Source organism: Dipodomys merriami, unplaced genomic scaffold (genome assembly GCF_024711535.1).
Source record: "Dipodomys merriami isolate MVZ:Mamm:240054 unplaced genomic scaffold, mDipMer1.0.p SCAF_5, whole genome shotgun sequence".
NCBI lineage: Eukaryota > Metazoa > Chordata > Mammalia > Rodentia > Heteromyidae > Dipodomys > Dipodomys merriami.
The window spans coordinates 29,278,967-29,296,574 of NW_027206068.1; the positions used below are offsets into that span (position 1 = coordinate 29,278,967).

General features: G+C 37.7%; 2 protein-coding genes across 8 annotated transcripts in view; one reads left to right on the top strand and one right to left on the bottom strand.

Moving 5' to 3' along the window:
• Window positions 1-17,608, top strand: part of Fbxl13 (F-box and leucine rich repeat protein 13) — a 153,687-nt gene that overhangs the window by 70,776 nt on the left and 65,303 nt on the right. For 5 of the 6 annotated variants that reach the window (XM_069996314.1, XM_069996317.1, XM_069996316.1 and 2 more), the window contains 2 exons: window positions 6,316-6,368; window positions 12,488-12,588. In XM_069996314.1, the coding sequence (XP_069852415.1) occupies window positions 6,316-6,368; window positions 12,488-12,588 (154 nt within the window). The remainder of the gene's footprint in view (window positions 1-6,315; window positions 6,369-12,487; window positions 12,589-17,608) is intronic. The other variant, XM_069996318.1, reaches the window with a different exon arrangement.
• Window positions 1-17,608, bottom strand: part of Lrrc17 (leucine rich repeat containing 17) — a 36,418-nt gene that overhangs the window by 11,234 nt on the left and 7,576 nt on the right. For both annotated transcript variants that reach the window (XM_069996321.1, XM_069996320.1), the window contains exon 2: window positions 3,147-4,054. In XM_069996321.1, coding sequence (XP_069852422.1) covers window positions 3,147-3,918 — 772 coding nt within the window. In that variant the 5' untranslated portion in view covers window positions 3,919-4,054. The remainder of the gene's footprint in view (window positions 1-3,146; window positions 4,055-17,608) is intronic.

A 17,608-nucleotide genomic window follows, 5' to 3' on the forward strand; every position in this document is an offset into this window, starting at 1 on the left:
TCTGCCCCACTTATATGTGTAGTCACTGTGTGTCAATTAAAAATAAAAATATATTCAAAGAATGGAAGTATAGGCTCTGAATCACACAGTTGCCAATATGCAGAGGAATTTATATTAACCACTGAGATATGACCTAACATATGTACTAACATACAAACAGTATATTCTGGTAAATCACTTGATTTATTTACTTAATTGTTTGCCAGTCCTGTGGCTTGAACTCAGGGCCTGGGCTCTGATCCCGAGCATCTTTGTGCTCAAGGTTAGTGCTCTACCATTGGAGTCACAGCCCCACTTTTAGCTTTTTCTAAGTAGTTTATTGGAGATAATAGTCTCACAGCCTTTCCTACCCAGGCTGACTTCCAACCATGATCCTCATATCTCAGCCTCCTGAGTAGCTAGGATTAGAGGTGTGAGCTACCAGTACTGGGCTTAAGTCACACATTTTAAAATTAATTTGTGAGACATTTATGGAAGATTATATTCAGACAATAAGTTGAGGAAAGAAGGGAACAATTTTTTAAGCTGATGATTGCCAAGGGAAAAAGAAAAAATTATGGAAAAAAGACAAAAGCAGAAATAGACTCATCACCAGATTTATTACAGAAAAATTTCCCCCCTAATTTAGGAAGAAATGGCTTTGTATTTTCTGTTTGCAACAATTTCACTTTCATGGGTTATGTCATATCATTTCTTTCACACAATACATTTTGTTAATCATTGAAAAAAAACAGAAATAAGACTCATCAGAAGAGGTAAAATCCCAACAGTATAGAGCTACTTTTAAAAAAAGAGATAACATACTGTTATTCCTTCATAGAGAATAGTGTAGTCTAGCTGAAGAAGTCTTAAATTTTGTGCAGATGATATTTTTCTCAGATAATTAATTAACTTAATCCTACTAGTTTTCTTTGACTCCTATGTAGCAAGTTCAAAGGCCAGGTCCTCAGGGATATCAAGTATAGGAGCCTAATTTTAGGACAGTCACTTCCTATTTGTTCCAAAAAATGTGAAATTCCAGGTTTAAATCTAAGCATTACAAAGGCAGTCCCACTAAAGCATCTTCATCCTGTAGCCCTACTCTGTATAATGATACCAAGGAAATTCCCCTCAATCTTGCTACAAGGAAACTGCATCTACTGAGTCTTCTGGACTCCTCTGATGCTTGCTTGTTAGAACAGCAGTTAGAACATGGTCTTATTAACTCTAAAGACAGCAGGTTGAAGTGGCAAATTCATTGGCCCTGATTCAGCTTTGCCATTTTCAATGAGGTCTTGGCTAAGAGAGTGACCTCTCTTGAGCCTCAGTTTTCCTATATATTGAGATTCCATTGGCATCCTAAATGTTGTGGATAACATTTGTCAGGGGTGGGGACGGAGGCATGTATCTGTAGCATTGTTGATTTTCAGTTAATAAGTAGTTTGTCCCTAATTCAGAGGAGCCAGCACAAAATGTCCCAGTTTATGAGGCTGGAATTGCTCTAGCATAATAACATGGAATTCCATGCAGTTCAAAGGGCATGTTATTTAGTAAACTGTCCTCAGCACATGGCTGTGGTGGGACCTGACCAGCAGGTTCCACCTTCAGAATAAAGGAGAGAATGAAAAGGCTTGAGAATATCTTTGCTGAAAAATGAACTAATTGACTTCTGCTTTGGGTTGCCTGACTCTCCAGCCTTCTGTTCTTCTGGGTAGGAGGAGGCTGTTAGGGATCTTTTAATTTTCCCTTTCCCTTTCCCACATGGAAACAAAAAAAAATCACAACTTTCCAAAATAGATGTACAGAAATGATACCAGGTTCTATATGACATTAATCTAATGACATCTGGCTTTAATACTACCAATTATTAAATCAGGCCAGAAATGAAATACATAGACACTGTCGTATGGCCTGTTATCATAGAGCAAATTGCAGTTCTTGGCGGACATTGAATCATCAATCTTTGCTAATATGTTAAGAGCCTTCTTAAAATCTCCCATCTGTTTACTTAGTCCAGGACTTCATCCTGTGTATGTAAAGCTTGTTCATTACTAGCACAAGATTGTGTGAGACGGGAAAATAATAATTATTTGCAGGCAATAGATTTTCCTTAGTCTTAGAGCTCTTGGGTTGAATATTTTAAATGTAGCTCTTTAATTTTTTTCTTTTAGTTTTGATATCTTGGGAATCATTAGGATGTAGGATGCTAGCAAGTATTTATTAAAACTTGTAGCTAAGGGTTATGAAATACAGATGCACTACTAATATACCTCTTACCCTTCCCTTCCTTCCTCCCCCCTCTCAGAGTATACACCCCTGTCTTGTTTCTGCATGAATTTTCCTTAAAGTTGTCTCTCCCAGATGCATAGTATCTTTTACCTTTTATGAGGGCAAGTCAAGGTGTATAGGGGGTATTTGCATATATTTTCACACCTACTGGCTTATCCATATAATTTAAGAGAAATTAGGAATTTCTGGCCAGTGTCGGTGGCTTAAGCCTTAATCTTGGGTACTCAGGTGGCAGACATCTGAGGATTGTGGTTCAAAGCCAGCCTGGGCAAGACAGCCCATGAGACTCTTATCTCCAATGAACACCTACACACAAAAATGCTGCAAGTAGAGCTGTGGCTCAAGTGGTAGTGTGTTACCCTTGAGCAAAGGAAAAAAAACAACAACACTTCAGGGTGTTACCCTTGAGAAAAGAAAAAAAATCTCAGGGACAGAGCTCAAGCCCAGAGTCCAAGCCTCAGGACCAGCACACAGATACACAGACACAAACACAGACACAGACACATACAGACACACAGGCACAGACACAGACAGACAGACAGACATGCGCACCCCCCCCCCCCACACACACCACAAATTAGGAATTTCTTAAAGCTACAGCTTGCTAGGAACAAATGTGTAGGACTCAAGTTTCTGTCTCTGCTGAGGATATTTCCTGTCCTCCTCTACGGTCACATAATCACCAACCATCATGGGCTGGAGGCCAGAAGAACTTGGAATAGATCCCATTGCCCCCAGGGGGAAAGATTTCTGGCACTAGTATGAGAAATTCCAAAGCATGATGGAATGTATGGAGGGGCATAAGCCTCAAAGAGCATTTTAAACAGTCCAGGAAAATGAACAAAAAAAAAAAAAAAAAAAAAGGGAAACATACCAACCTTTCTTTTTGCAATCCAGTGTCTGTATGGGAAACACATAGTTGTGGCACAGGGTCGAGTCTGCTTCAGGCCTGATGACTGGGGGCCTCCCTGAGACTTGGGATTTCGGGTCCAGTTGTTCCTTTTCTTCTTCATTACATAATTCTTCAGACTTTAGCTGCATCAATTTTTTATTTTTTAGTTCTTGTGGGCTTTTGCACTTGGCATAGTTCCCCAGATTCCGATTCCTTGGAATCTGCAACATTGAGACGAGGGTTTCTATCTCACAAATACAGTGCCATGGGTTGTCGTAAAGTCTCAGGTAGCTAAGCAGAGGTGTATAAATGAACACCTCCTCAGTCAAGACTTTGATCTGGTTGTGCTGCAGCAAAAGGGTTGTGAGTTTGTTTAAACCAAAGAATGCGTCGCTCTCAATTTTGGAGATCTCGTTCTGTTGCAGATCTAGACTTTTCAGCTTTTTAAACTTGGCAAACATGTTGTTTTTTAACACTCGGATCCTGTTTCTTGCCAACAACATGTGCAGCAAATCTTGAGGCCAATCAGGTAACACATAAACTAATTTTCTCTCTTGACAATCTAAGTATTTCTCATGGAGGTACATGTATACATCACAGGGAAGGCCTGGTGCATAGCGTTTGACTGGGTTGGAGCCTCTCCAGCCCCCACCTGCCCGGCTGTGATTTATTCGATTTCTCAAACCAGCAGGGTTGGCCTTGCGTAGCTCAGCAGCTTTGCAAAAGCAGAGTAATATTACTATGGCAACCACGCGCATCCTGACATCCAGCTGTTCCCAATTCCTTGGTGTGACAAATGGAACAAAGGAAATATTCCTTTGAAATTCAAGTTTGAATAATCTTAACTAATGGTGTTCTGGAAGAGTAAGACCCAGTCAGGGGTGTTTGGAGTCCCTAAGTTGGAATAAGAAAGAAAAAGCAAAAACACACACACAAAAATTAACAGTTAAAGACGGAATTTAGACTAAGGAAAAACAAAAGAAATTAAAGGGGGGGTTATTGGTAAGGGCAAGGGGACTAGTGGGAGGGAGTGGGAACAAGAGAGGGTAATGAGGGGTGTGAATATAATCAAAGTACATTATATACATGTACAACAATGACAAGATGATGCCCACTGCCTCTAATTTTTAAAAAGGTGCTGACCCAACCATGGTGTAGAGGCTGCTTGTCCTCTTACTTGTCTTGTTTAGTCTCTAGGCTAATGTCTAGGCTCTGAATTGGACTCAAAGCTTTTCTACCTGCTCAATTGTGCAACCATGAGATAGTTCATCTCCAGCGTCTGATACAGATGAACATAGATGTCTTCTAGTTGGGTTGGGAGGATGAAACAGACTCATGAATGTAAGATATTTCCTGAAGTACTCAGGACCTAGCAAGATGAAAACTTAAACCTGAAGTTCTTCATCACATTAGTTTAAAGAATTCTCCTTTCATAGTCCAGTCAAATACTATGGTTTACAGAATTATCCTTTGATTTCTGATGTGTAAAAACAAGAATATATCTAGAATGGCTATCCTCAGCTTTTTTTCTTCTCCCTCACTGTCTCCCAATCACCAGTCCTGATGATTGTGGGTTCTAAGAGTTGTTTAAAGTTAATGGCACATCTCCTAAATGTCTTGGGTCAAATGTCTCCTCTCAAATATTCACTTTGCTTCTCAAATGTTACACTTCCAGCTTTTTTTGATAGCTAATTGGAAATGAGTTTCATGGGCTTTCCTGTCCAGGCTGGCTTCAAACTGTGATCCTTAGATTTCATCCTCCTGAGTAGCTAGGATTATAGGCATGAGCCTCTGGTGTGTGACCATGTACTTATTAAATACTTTAATTACTCTCACATAACTGTTGTATTCTATTAGAATGTTTACCTCATAACCTAATTTAAACTATTTTGGGAATGTATGTTTTCCTTAATTATTACTGGTGACTTTTAAAATCTGTGTATTTTGAAGAATTGTTTTTATTTTAAAAATTCTGAAAGTATTTCTGGTTTGCATTTATCACTTAGGACATAGTTCACTCTTGGCAAAGGAAGAAATGTTCAAAATGGACTTATAACTAATAACATGTCTGTTATTAGCATGGAGCTATGTGGTTAGGAGCCACAGATGTGCTTTCTGTTTACTGGAGTATTTTGAACGCCAAGACCACCCCTTGCTTGAAGTTTTCCTACTTAGTGGGGTCTCTTTCACTGTAATGTTTTCCCCCTTCTTTGTCTTTAGCTGTCCCCTCATTTACAAGTGTATCATCATTGAGCTGCTTTCAGGGAGCTGCTTGTCTATCCTCTAGCTTTTTGTGTTCATCCCTCCTCATCTTCCCTGAGAGTCCATGGGACATGGCCTCAAGCACTTAACCTTTGCATCCTCTTCTTTATGTGCAATTAATTGTAACTTGTATGCATTAGAACCTTAAAAACATAACAGATAGCTTGTTTGTTTTTATGCATGCTGAAGTACTTGGGAGAATGTGTTAGTATCTGCAACACACTTGATTTTTGGTTTTCTTTTAGTGCTGGTACTGGGGCTTGAACTCAAGGTCTCATACTCTCCCTTCATTTTTTTCATCAGTCTCCTGAATAGATATAATTACAGGCATGAGCCACCAGTACCTGGCTCTGCAACACACTTTGAAATGCATTGAAAACAAGATGAAATGAGGACTGATTGAGAGATGGATGAATGGTTGAGTATGTGATCAAGGAAATATAGTAAAATATAAATTATATCTAGGTAGTAGAGTTGTATGCATTCATTATGAAGTTTTTCAGTTTTTATATGTTTGTGATTTTTGTGATACAATGCTAAACAAAAAAATGAAAAGCATATAGAGGAAAAAAGCAGGATTTTCCCCCCAGATATTTTCAAGTTAAAAGCTTTAAGTATTTTTCTAAAAGCAGTATTTTTCTCTTTCCTTTTCTTCCTATAATCCTCAAATAATAATAAACATATGTTTATATTTTATTTTTGAAGTAAAAACAAATCATTTTCCTGGGAAGAAAAACTCATATACTTAGAATACATTATTTGCAAAGTTTCTGTTTATTGCCTAATGGGTATGTTATATTTTTCCTAATGGGTATGTTGTATTGAATGTAGAATGGAAAAACTATAAACATTTGTAATATGTTGTTTAGTGATGTGCAACTTGTTTGGTTTAGGCCACTGTAAAAACTTGCAAGAGCTGAATGTTTCAGACTGCCCATCCCTCACTGTGAGTATAAGAAACTTATTTTATCATTGTTTATATAAATTTAGACTCACATTGGAGAGCAACATATAGCATCTATGCCTGTATGTGAATTTGGGGTTGAATGTGGAAAAAAACACAAACTGTACTAAACATTGGCAAGAAAATTTACTTATTTGTACAATGGTATTAATCTGGGGGAGATATGTCCAAGGTTGGGACTCTGGCAAATGGAAACCCTTCAAGGATTACACAAAATTTTATTTATGTTTTATGCCTATATAAACGAGACAGGAAAAACTGGGCCCTGGCAGTGTAGTGGATTCCATGTTATCAACAGCCATGCCAAAAAAGATAGAAATGAACATAATACACACTTTGTCCCTGGTGCCTGGTCCCCATCTTTCCTTCTGCCCCCAATCTGTCTTCAGAAGGAGCCCATAATACTCCTGAAAGATAGATCTGACCATATTACTCTTATCTTACATCAATTCCACATACTGGGTAAGTCAAAGAAACAGCATTGCTATGATCTTGGAGACCCTCTGTGCTCTTGCCTCTTATTCCCTTTCCAGCCTTACCTTGGCTTATTCCTGTGTAAGAGACCTTCACTTTTACATTTGTTCATGCAGTGTTCTTTGCTTGGAATGGCTTTTCCTTTTGTTCAAGGGAAAGCAGCACTTTCCTTTTTGGAAGTCTCTAAGCTTATCTTACATATCACTTCCTCTACCAAGACACCATAGACTCCCAATGCCATTTGCTACACTCGCCCTTAGAGATGGTGTTTCTGTCTCCTCTACTAACATAAGGGATCCAAAGGCCCAGTAAGGTATCTTATTCTTTGTGATAACAACAGTATAGATTTTATTATGTAGAAAATATTCAATAATGTTTAATGAATGGCACAGTATGAAGATGACTTACAGATCCTGAACAATGAAAATATGAGATTCTATCTTGCAATAATATCCCTGTATAAATCACAATTCATATTATAAGAGTGAATAAGATGAAGCTAGTGGTAAGGTAGGAGAAGAGGATTTGGGGTTGAGTCCTGAGGAATGCTGACATTCAGGAGCAGGCAGATGATATGAAGATGGAATAGTAAGTGAAACAGGTTGGAGATATGAAGGGCATAAATGCAAGAGAGTAAAGACTTTCAAAAAGAATTGGCCAAAATGAACGGATAAGAAAGGACAGCCGGGCACCAGTGGCGATGCCTATAATCCTAGCTACCCAGGAGGCTGAGATCGAAGAATCATGGTTCAAAAGAGTCTGTGAGACTCCAATAAACCACTCAGAATACCAGAAGTGGTGCTGTTGCTTAAGTGGTAGAGCGTTTGCCTTGAGCTGAAGACTTGAGGGACAGCACCCAGGCCCAGAGTTCAAGTCCCATGGCTGACAAAAATAAAAATAAAAAAAAGATAAAAAAGGGACTGGTCATTGTATCCTGTACTTGAGAATTAAAAGATGAGTGGTGGTTTTTGTTAGAGCATTTTCAGTGGCATCTATGTATAATTGCTGTGAATTGGCAAGTAAACAAGACATAAGAAAGTCGGGCATTAGTTAAGAACTGATCTTTCTAGAAAAATAGTTGATAGGAAAATAGGTGATAGGAAAATAGGGGCAGAAAAATGTAAAGAGCTTGATGGAAACTGATGGAAACTCAGTTGAACCAATCAGTGGAGCAAGTATCTAAGGAGACCAGAAGGGATAAGATGAAGAGTATGGGAATACAATAGCTCGTATAATGCTCTTTGTTGTAGATGATCTCCAGGATGAAGGCTAAGCCTCTTGGCACAAGTGAAAAGATGTCACAAATTGTCCCCTCCATGTTACCTTTCAGCCTCATAGTTATAATTTCAGTTCTATCATCTATCTTAATAATGAATCACTTGATGTTCCTTGAGAACGTCATGCTGAGGGCTGGGAAGGTGGCTCAGTGGTAGAGCGCTTGCCTTGCATGCCTGAGGCCCTGGGTTCAATTCCTCAGCACCACATAAGCAAAAAAAAGAAAAAGAGAATGTCATGCTGTTTTCATTGTGTTTTTGAACCCATTTTCCCATCTGCTGGATTGCTTAGTCTTTCTTCTACACCACTCCGCCACTCCTGTACCAACAGTTGCTCATTCATTAGAATACTCTGGAACTTCATTGGTACTTCCATTCACTTTTTATTTAAAAAATTGACATTTTAAAAACACCATTATGGAACTATAAAGATATTTATATTGATGTTGACATTACATTTACCCAAAATGTACAATGGAATCATTTTTGGTATGTTAAGAACAACTATAACCACAACCAATTTTGGAAAATTTCCCCGTACCCAAAAGAGCCCATACCCATTAACTATCACCTCTCATTGTCTTCCAGCCTATTAGCCCTTACACTTCTAGTTACTTTGACAGGATTAATTTGTCTCTCTCCTGAGTTGTGGCTGTGGTCTCAGTACTTTAACATTTTTTTTGCCTTTTACTCTCTTTTATACTTGGGCTTACACACATATCTCCTCTTCTGGAACTAAGAGTTCTTTGAAAAGTCCCTGTTTAGTCATTTTTTCCATGAAATTTAAACTCTCATTTTTAACAACCAAACATTTTTTTCCCAAAGATGGAAGACATTATATAAATAAATGAAATATGTATATAAAATACTAGAACCCTCAAAGCTCTTCCAAGTCCTTACCCTAACACACAAGAAGCATTTAAAGTAGATGTTTAATTCTTGCCTGCCAGACCATAGAGAACTGCTCTACAGCCTAAGTCAGCTAAGCACGGATAAGCATCTTAGGGGCCTGTGCATAAACAAGCTGCCTCCTTATGTTGAAATGTGCCCTCAAGAAATGGAGGAGTAGGAAGACATGTCAGAGACCACACTGGAGAATACATGTTCTACTTTCTCTAGTTTTGTTCTTTTCCACCAGCAAGATGAACATGAGATCCTTCATTAAGAGAAATTTCAATCTTTGCCACCATGCTTTCCAGATGTCTGCCTGTGGTTATAATGAAGTTATCAGATGTATTTTTAGAACCTAATATGCTAAAGATACTCTGTTAGGCGTTAGAAGGAATTTTAATCTATCTCTGTCTCTCTGTCTCTGTCTCTGTTTCCCCCTCCCCCCTTTGCCAGTCCTGGGGCTTGAACTCAGGGCCTGGACACTGTCCCTGAGCCTCTTTATGCTCAAGCCTAGAGTTCCATTTCTGGATTTTGAGTGGTTAATTGGAGATGAGAGTCTCACGGGGATTTTTTTGCATGAGCTGGCTTTGAAGGTGATCCACAGATTCAGCCTCCTGATTAGCTAGGATTACAGGTGTGAGCCACTAGCACCTGGCTTCAGAAGGAATTTTAAAATGAGTAAATGTTTGGTTCTTGCTCTTGGGGAGCTTTGGTTCTCTTTGTGAATTAAACATATTATTTAAAGTTGGCTTCCTAGTAAGAAAGTCAAAGCAATGCCATCTGCATTGAATTTGTCAACATCAAAGTTTTGTCCAATTTTAGAAACAATAAAGAGTTAGTAATTTTATGTAGCCACATTTGCTATTGTATTTTCCTTTGAGACATATCCTGGGCGACAGGCTTATATTTAAGAAGTTGGGTAATATTCATCAAAAGGCTTTGATATCTAAACTTGTTTGTCATATGAAATGTATTACATTCAGAAGAATTCAAGTACTATACATAGTGGATGAATTCATAAGCCATTCTGCAATGTAGACATGCTTAAAAACAGAATTTTTTTTGCATGGATGTGTTCAAACATTTAGAGATCAAATCTTTAGCCCTTTTAAAGACTGAGAATGGGCATTGTCTAAATTTGTCTGAATTTCTGAGTTCCTCAATACATGAAAATTCAGAGAATGGATGGCTTCCTCAGCTAAGGGAAAGTCAGATTTATCTATGGCACTCTGTCCTTTTCCTGACTCTTCTCTCTGTGGCCTCTCCAAGCATGGGGAAGCCAGTTTCCTCTCCTCTCTATATCCCATCTCACTCATGTCCTCACCAACGTATTTTACAACTGCACAAAAATTGACATGCTGAACATTTTTGATGACAGATTTTGTGTAAGTATGGGGCACATATTAAGTTCTCTCCATTTGCAGGAAAATTGTACTGCACATACTTTATCTATTCAACTCCTGTATTTGGTGATAGAATGTCTTCAAAACTTTCTAACCGCATGAATGCAGTGGCAGGAACATCATGATCCGTAAAGGCCTGTGCTCCTTATTCAGCATCAGCATGTAGAACCTTTCCCATAGCAGAATGCAGACAATTGCATATGTCCCCTTTAAGATTTGCTGCCTTATAAATCACCCAATTCCTGCCTGAGTGTGACAGATGCACTGATTCCTAGATTTTGTTACTTTGAACATCCATAGTAGTGGAATAGGAAGGGACACTCTTTTTTTTTTTTTTTTTAATGTCGATCATGGGTCTGAACTCTGGGCCTGGGCGCTGTCCCTCAGCTCTTCAGCTCAAGGCTAGCACTCTACCACTTGAGCCACAGTGCCACTTCCGGCTTTTTCTGTTTATTTAGTGCTTAGGAATTGAACCCAGGGCTTCATGCATGCAAAGCAAGCACTCTACCACTGAGCCACCTTCCCAGCCCAGGAAGGGATACTCTTGAAAGTCAACTTTTGCCATCCTAGTGATGTTATCGAATTCTCCAAACTTCATCTCCAAGTCTTGTAATGATTTAAGTTTTCTATAGAGATATCTGCAATGGCCTATTCTTTCCAGGACTAATAGAGTAGTGTCAAATATTACATGAGCCACAAATATTTTAAATAGTCTGATCTATTGGTATATGTGAGGAAATGCACCAATCATCATTAAATAAATAAAAATCTGCTCTTACACTGTTTTATCTGTGTGAGAGGCAGTTCATTGGAATCGACATTTGAAATTCTCAGGTCTTAAAATTTTTAATTTAGGATTTTTAAAAATTGTTGTTCCAGTCCTGGGGCTTCATCTCAGGGCTTGAGTGCTGTCCCTAGGCCCCATTTTAGTGCAAGGCTATTGCTTTACCACTTGAACCACAGTGCCACTATTGGCCTTTTCTGAGTACTTTATTGGAGCTAAGAATCTCATGGATTTTCTTGCCTGGACTAACTTCGAACTTCAATCTTTAGATCTCAGCCTCCTGAGTAGCTAGGATTCAGGCATGAGCACAGGCTAGGGACAGTGTTTTAAATTATTGTTCTCTCTCATTCAGTCACATCATTCTCTTGCCTCGGTAGTTTCAGTCCCCTTGGGGAAGTTTACTTGAAACTCTGAGATTCTCCCTGCCATAATCCCAACACTGAATTTCATGCCCAACTTGTATGTTGCCTGTATTTTACTTCAAGTTATTTCACACTTACAAATTTGTTGAAAATCTCTTCAGTTGTTTTACTGTATTTAGTACCACAGCCACAGAATTAGTCACATTCAGATACATATCTGCGCGTGAACATGGACTCACTTTTAACTGAGTCCAGTTGTTGAGAGCATTTACTGTTCCTATTTTTCAGGATCATTTTAGCAGATTTTAAAATGGGTGAGTTTTTAACCACTTTCCTGTGCCTGGAGAGTCAAGAGTGACAGTGATGCTTATACTCAAGTTTCTTGTCACAAAGTGGAATTTTCAGTGTCGAGTGCTCATAACTGAAGTTTATAATCCTAGCTACTCAGGAGACAGATATCTGGGGATCATGGATCAAAGCCAGCCCCGGCAGAAAAGTCTATAACACTCTTATTTCCAATTAAACACCAAAAGTGGAACTGTGACCCAAGTGGTAGAGCGGTAGCCTTAATCACAAATGCTCAGGTACAGTGCCCAAGCCCCAGGACTGGCAAAAAAAAAAAAAAAAAAAAAAAGAAAGGAAGAAAGAAAAAAAGAAAAACAGTCGTGGTGTGGTGATGGAATAAGACATTATTTTCCAAGGGAGGAATAATGAAACCTCAAGCAAAACCACTATTCTACTTTTGATTTCAACTAATACCTAAGAATATAAAGAGACCAGATCATGCATATCTTTGTTTAATTGTTTGTGGGCAGGAAAGAGATGCTAGATAAAAGAGAACTTGTGAAGCTTGTTAGGTTTGTTAAGAGCTTTCAAATCATTTTCCTTCTGTTGTTGTTTGTTTTTCATTTAGGATGAGTCAATGAAACACATTTCCGAGGGCTGCCCTGGGGTTCTGTATCTCAATCTATCAAACACAACTATCACCAACAAGACGATGCGACTTCTGCCCAGGTAACACGTGTTATTTTGTATTATACCCAAAATAATTGTTCCCTAGATTCTGGCTTGTTCTAGTACTCTCCTTTTTATCAACGTCCCACCATGGTGTGGCACCTCTATTCTATAAGGAGGCTGCTGCTTTTAAGTCCCCAAGCTGATGGCACTTGCACTCTCCTTCATTGATCTTGGTCTTCTACCTTGGGTAATGTTTTGGCATTCTTTTATTAATGTACCCGCTAACTTGAGTTAAACTTTGCCTGTCTCTTTCTGGTCCTCCTTCCTGGGCATTTGGGCCTGGCCCCTAAATTCCAGTCTTGTGTGTGGGATCTCCTCCCATGTCAGAACCTCCAGATGTAAATGAGCACCACAATCCCAAATTCCATGCTGCCAAGCTGTGGCTGCCTATTGAGATCCACCCACCTGCCCCTGCCCTCAGGGAGTTTGACACTGTTAGCTTCTGACTTTATGAACTTCTGACATCCCTGGGCATGAGGCTTGCCTCTCCCTAGCACCTCCTCTGGGAAGGCACACAACATAAGAGTTGGAAGAATATTCAGACTTATTCATTTACGTCACTTAATTATTCTTTATTTTGACTGTTGAGAGACTCATCATGAAGAACATCCCATCAGACTGGGACATATTCAAATTTCACACTGGGAAAGCATTTCTCAAACCATACTGAAAGGCTCAAGTATTTTGAGACTATAACTTTTTTAGATTGCTTGAAAATAATACTGAGACATTTGAAAAGCTTAAAGTTCTGGTTGGTAGTTTTCTTTTTAAAAATTTTGTTATTGTAAAGGTGATGTACAGAGAGGTTACAGTTACATGAGTACATTTCCTGTCAAGCATTGTTCCCCCCCTCCTTTTTCTCCTACTATCCCTTTATCTTTTAACTAGTTTTTTTTCAAATTAGCAAACCTCACAAAATAGTGCTATATTTTCTACTCATCCTATTAATTGAACTACCATGTTTTATTTAGTTGTACCTATATAATCTATCTGTTTAAAATTTCTGATACTTCTTTGTTGGTTTGTGTATGTATACCAGACTTGGGGCTTGAACTAGAATCTAAGTGCTATCCCAGAGCTTTTGTGATCAAAGCTAGCACTCTACCTTTTGAGCCACAGCTCCACTTCCCACTTTTTTGGTGGTTAATTGAAGATAAGAATCTCACAGACTTTCCTGTGTAGCTAGCTTTGAATCACAGTCCTCAGATCTAGCCTCCCTAATAGATATTATTACAGTCATGAGCCACTGGCAGCTTCTGATACTTTAAAGTACAATTTTCAACCTGCTAGGCATTCAGTATTCACTTATTTTTCTTGTGTTTTTAACAAATAAATTACAGACATAGAAATTATGTTAGTGATCAGTGAAGCAATGATCTGAACTTAAATTGTTAAAAAGCTAATGAATTTTCTGGAATTATTTATTAACTAAATCTTTTTTTAATTAACTCTTCTATCAAGTGCCATGTAATTCTTTCATATATAGCTAAAATTCTTATACAAAGAAATATATCTCTTTCTAGTATTTCTCTGCAAGTTCCTTTTTCTGTGTACTCATGGTTATAATGTTTCAGCATGGAGTGCTGTTGTGCAGTCCTTCCCAGTTCTGTGCTCAGTGGCCTCTTGTTTGTAGCATAGAATAGGCCAATTGGCCTATTGGGAGTATTCCTCCCCATGGAAAATGGCCAACATTACTAATCCAAGTTTGATTTATTTTTTAGACTTGAGAAAGTGATGGAAAAGGCAAGAATAAAGGCAAGCAATAAAGCAGATCAAACACAAAAGAGTCTCATGTCTATAGCCACAATATTGTGAATAATTCACAAAGCTGAGGAAATATTTTTAATACTTTAAAATTATTATCTGATCCAACAAAGAAGACACTCATGTCATTAATGGATGGGTGAAATCTGGACATATGTCTTTGCCTAACTCATTAATGTGAGTGTCCTTGATGAATAAATGAGTATAATGTAATTCATATGGAACTCTACTCAACCCTCTACTTAACTGTTGGCCCGAAAACTTCAATGAAAGCATTGTGTGGAAATTTTCCATAAGGAATTTATAATAAAAGATATTGTTTAGTGTATACTATATAACCTTTGCATCAATAAGACTATAAAATATGAATTTTTGTTGTAAACTTACATTTCCTTGCAATTTTTAGAGAGCATCTTGTTACATTTCTTGGTACACTAATATTAAAGATAAAAAAGAAACTGATTTATGTGACAATATGTAATTTCCTTTTTAGAAATATAATAGGTTTTAAGGTTTTTGAAGTACTTAAACTACTTAAATTTTGCTTTATTCATAGAAATAATTTTTGTAAAGTTAGTCTTTGGGTTCTTTTAAATTATCATGAATGGTAGCCTTTTAAATTATATTTTCTAACTAGTAATTTTTGGACTTTAGTATATTAAGGTATCTTTTAAAACTTTTCATTTGAACAATTGATTTCTTCCCTCTTAAAAAATTAAAGCTATGAAAATATTTCTAAATAGAAATTTTGGAAAGCTTATACTATTTAGTAAGAAACATTTTTATTTCTAAACAGACTAGTTTATAATTTTCTTTCTTCTTTGACCCAATAATTATTTAGAGGAGAATTTTTGGTTTTAACTGGTGGATGTTTCTTTGAGCTTCTGTTTTTAATTATGTATTATAGTCAAGAAATGCGGACTGAATTATTTCTATTTTTTGGAACTTATTCAAATATCATCATGGACTAGTCTATAATTAAGTTTAGCAAATCATGAATGTTTAAAACAAAGGTTTTTTTTTTAGAGAACAAAATCTGTGTGAATATACATAAAGCGTGTAGAAGTCTCAGTATATGTTAATTTCCACTTATAATCAAACTTATAATTTATTTTGTTGTCATTTTAATAAAGATTAGTAAGTATCATGTTTCAAAATAGATTATATTGTTTGTTATATAAAATGGTATCTTATGCTGGGCAGTATTCAGGAGGCTGAGATCTGAGGATCATGGTTCGAAGCCAGCTGGGGGAAGAAACATATGTGAAACTCTTATCTATAATAAACTACTCAGAAAAAGCCGGAAATGGAGCTGTAGCTCAAGTGGTAGAACACTAGACTTGAGAATAAACACGCTCAGGGACAGTGCCCAGGCCCTGAGCTCAAGCCCCAGGACCAGCAAAAAACAAAACAAAACAAAACAAAACAAAAAACAGGTATCCTTTTTCCTGTTTGAAGTTCTGGTTTTATGGTGAAATTGGACACGTAGCTTTGCTCCTACTATACTCACCTTTTCTTTCCTGTGCTTTTGGGCAGTAGCTTTGTGTATTCCTTTATTTTACTAGGTTTTGTTTTATCTTTTCTATGTAGCATAGAGTGTACTTCTATAATACTTTTACTCTCAGCCTTTAGAAGTGGGCTGTTTAAAAATAACAAGAACAAGAACAATTTCGTGTTACAATTGAGTGTGCAGTATTACATTTTAGTCATCTGGCTTTTATTTATAGGATCTATTTTTTGATGGTGCCATGGCTTCAGTTCAGGATCTTGCACTTGCTGATTAAGTCAGTTAGGCCATAGTTGCAGCCCTTTATGCTTTAGGTTATTTTTCAGACAAGATTTTGCTTTTTGCCAGGGGACACCTCAGTCCTATGGTTTGCCACATGGCTGGGATAACATGCTACCACATCTTGACTTGTTTTGTTTTTCTTTTGGGTCCGGTCATGGGGCCTGAACTCTGGGCCTAGGCGCTGTCCCTCAGCTCTTCAGCTCAAGGCTAGTGCTCTACCACTTGAGCCACAGCGCCACTTCCGGCTTACATCTTGACTTGTTGATTGAGATAAGGTCTTACTTTTTGTTCAGGGTTAGCTTCAAACTACATTCTTTTCCATCTTTGCCTCTTGGGTAGCTGGGATTACAGAAATGAGCTATTGTGCTTGGCCTTTGTTTTATTATTATGATACAGTCAGAAGTTCTTTTTTGGTATAGGAACTTTTGGGATAGGCACTACGTTGTTGACTTTTGTAAGGGGCATTTTAAAAGGATGTACACATTCTATTATATATTCTAATTATCTAATGTATATCTAATTGTTTATACGTATGTCATATATATGTAAATGTATATATCTAATGGATATCTAATTATTTAATGTGTATCTAATTTTTTTGAGATATGATTTGCTGTGTATTCCAGGCTGATTCTGAACTCATTCCTCCTCTTCTACTCTCAAATGCTAGGATTACTGGCATGAAGAACCACTCCAAGTCTATTTGTATGATTTGTGTGTGTGTGTGTGTGTGTGTGTGTGTGTGTGTGTGTGTGTGTATGAAGTGTCCTGGGACTTGAATTTAGGGCCTTGTCCCTGAGTTATTTTGCTCAAGGCTTGTGCTCTGCCACTTGAGCCCCAACTCCATTTTAAGCTTTTTGGGGGCTACTTGGAGATAAGAGTCATAATCATAATCCTCAGATCTCAGTCTTTTTGGGTAGCTAGGATTACATATGTGAGTCTACTAGTGCCTGGTTATGATTTTTGTTTTTCTAATTATTAACGACAGGATGATACAGTAACTTTTGATTCTCTCTGAGTTAGACAAAACATCTCAGATTTACTTATTTTTCTTTGGAGTTCTTCTACTTTTACCTCCCCTTTACTATATCACTCAATCATGGTGATTTTAGTTGATTATAGAATTTTCTTTTTAATATTGATTTTTAGTGTTTGTATTTAAATATCATAATCATTTGTAAGATTGTATAATACTAACTAGATTAGGCTATTCTTTAGAGTTTCTTTTTCCTCACAATTTCTTTTTTTTAATTGTGAAAATACTGTACAGAGGGGTTACAATTACATGGGCAAGATAATGAGTACATTTCTTATCAAGCATTGTAGCCTCCTCCTTTGTTTCCCCTTCCCATCACTTCCCATCCTCCCCCCCAGCCCCCCACCCAATCCTCCCTGGGCTGGGAAGGTGGCTCAGTGGTAGAGTGCTTGCCTTTCATGCATGAGGCCCTGGGTTCGATTGCTCAG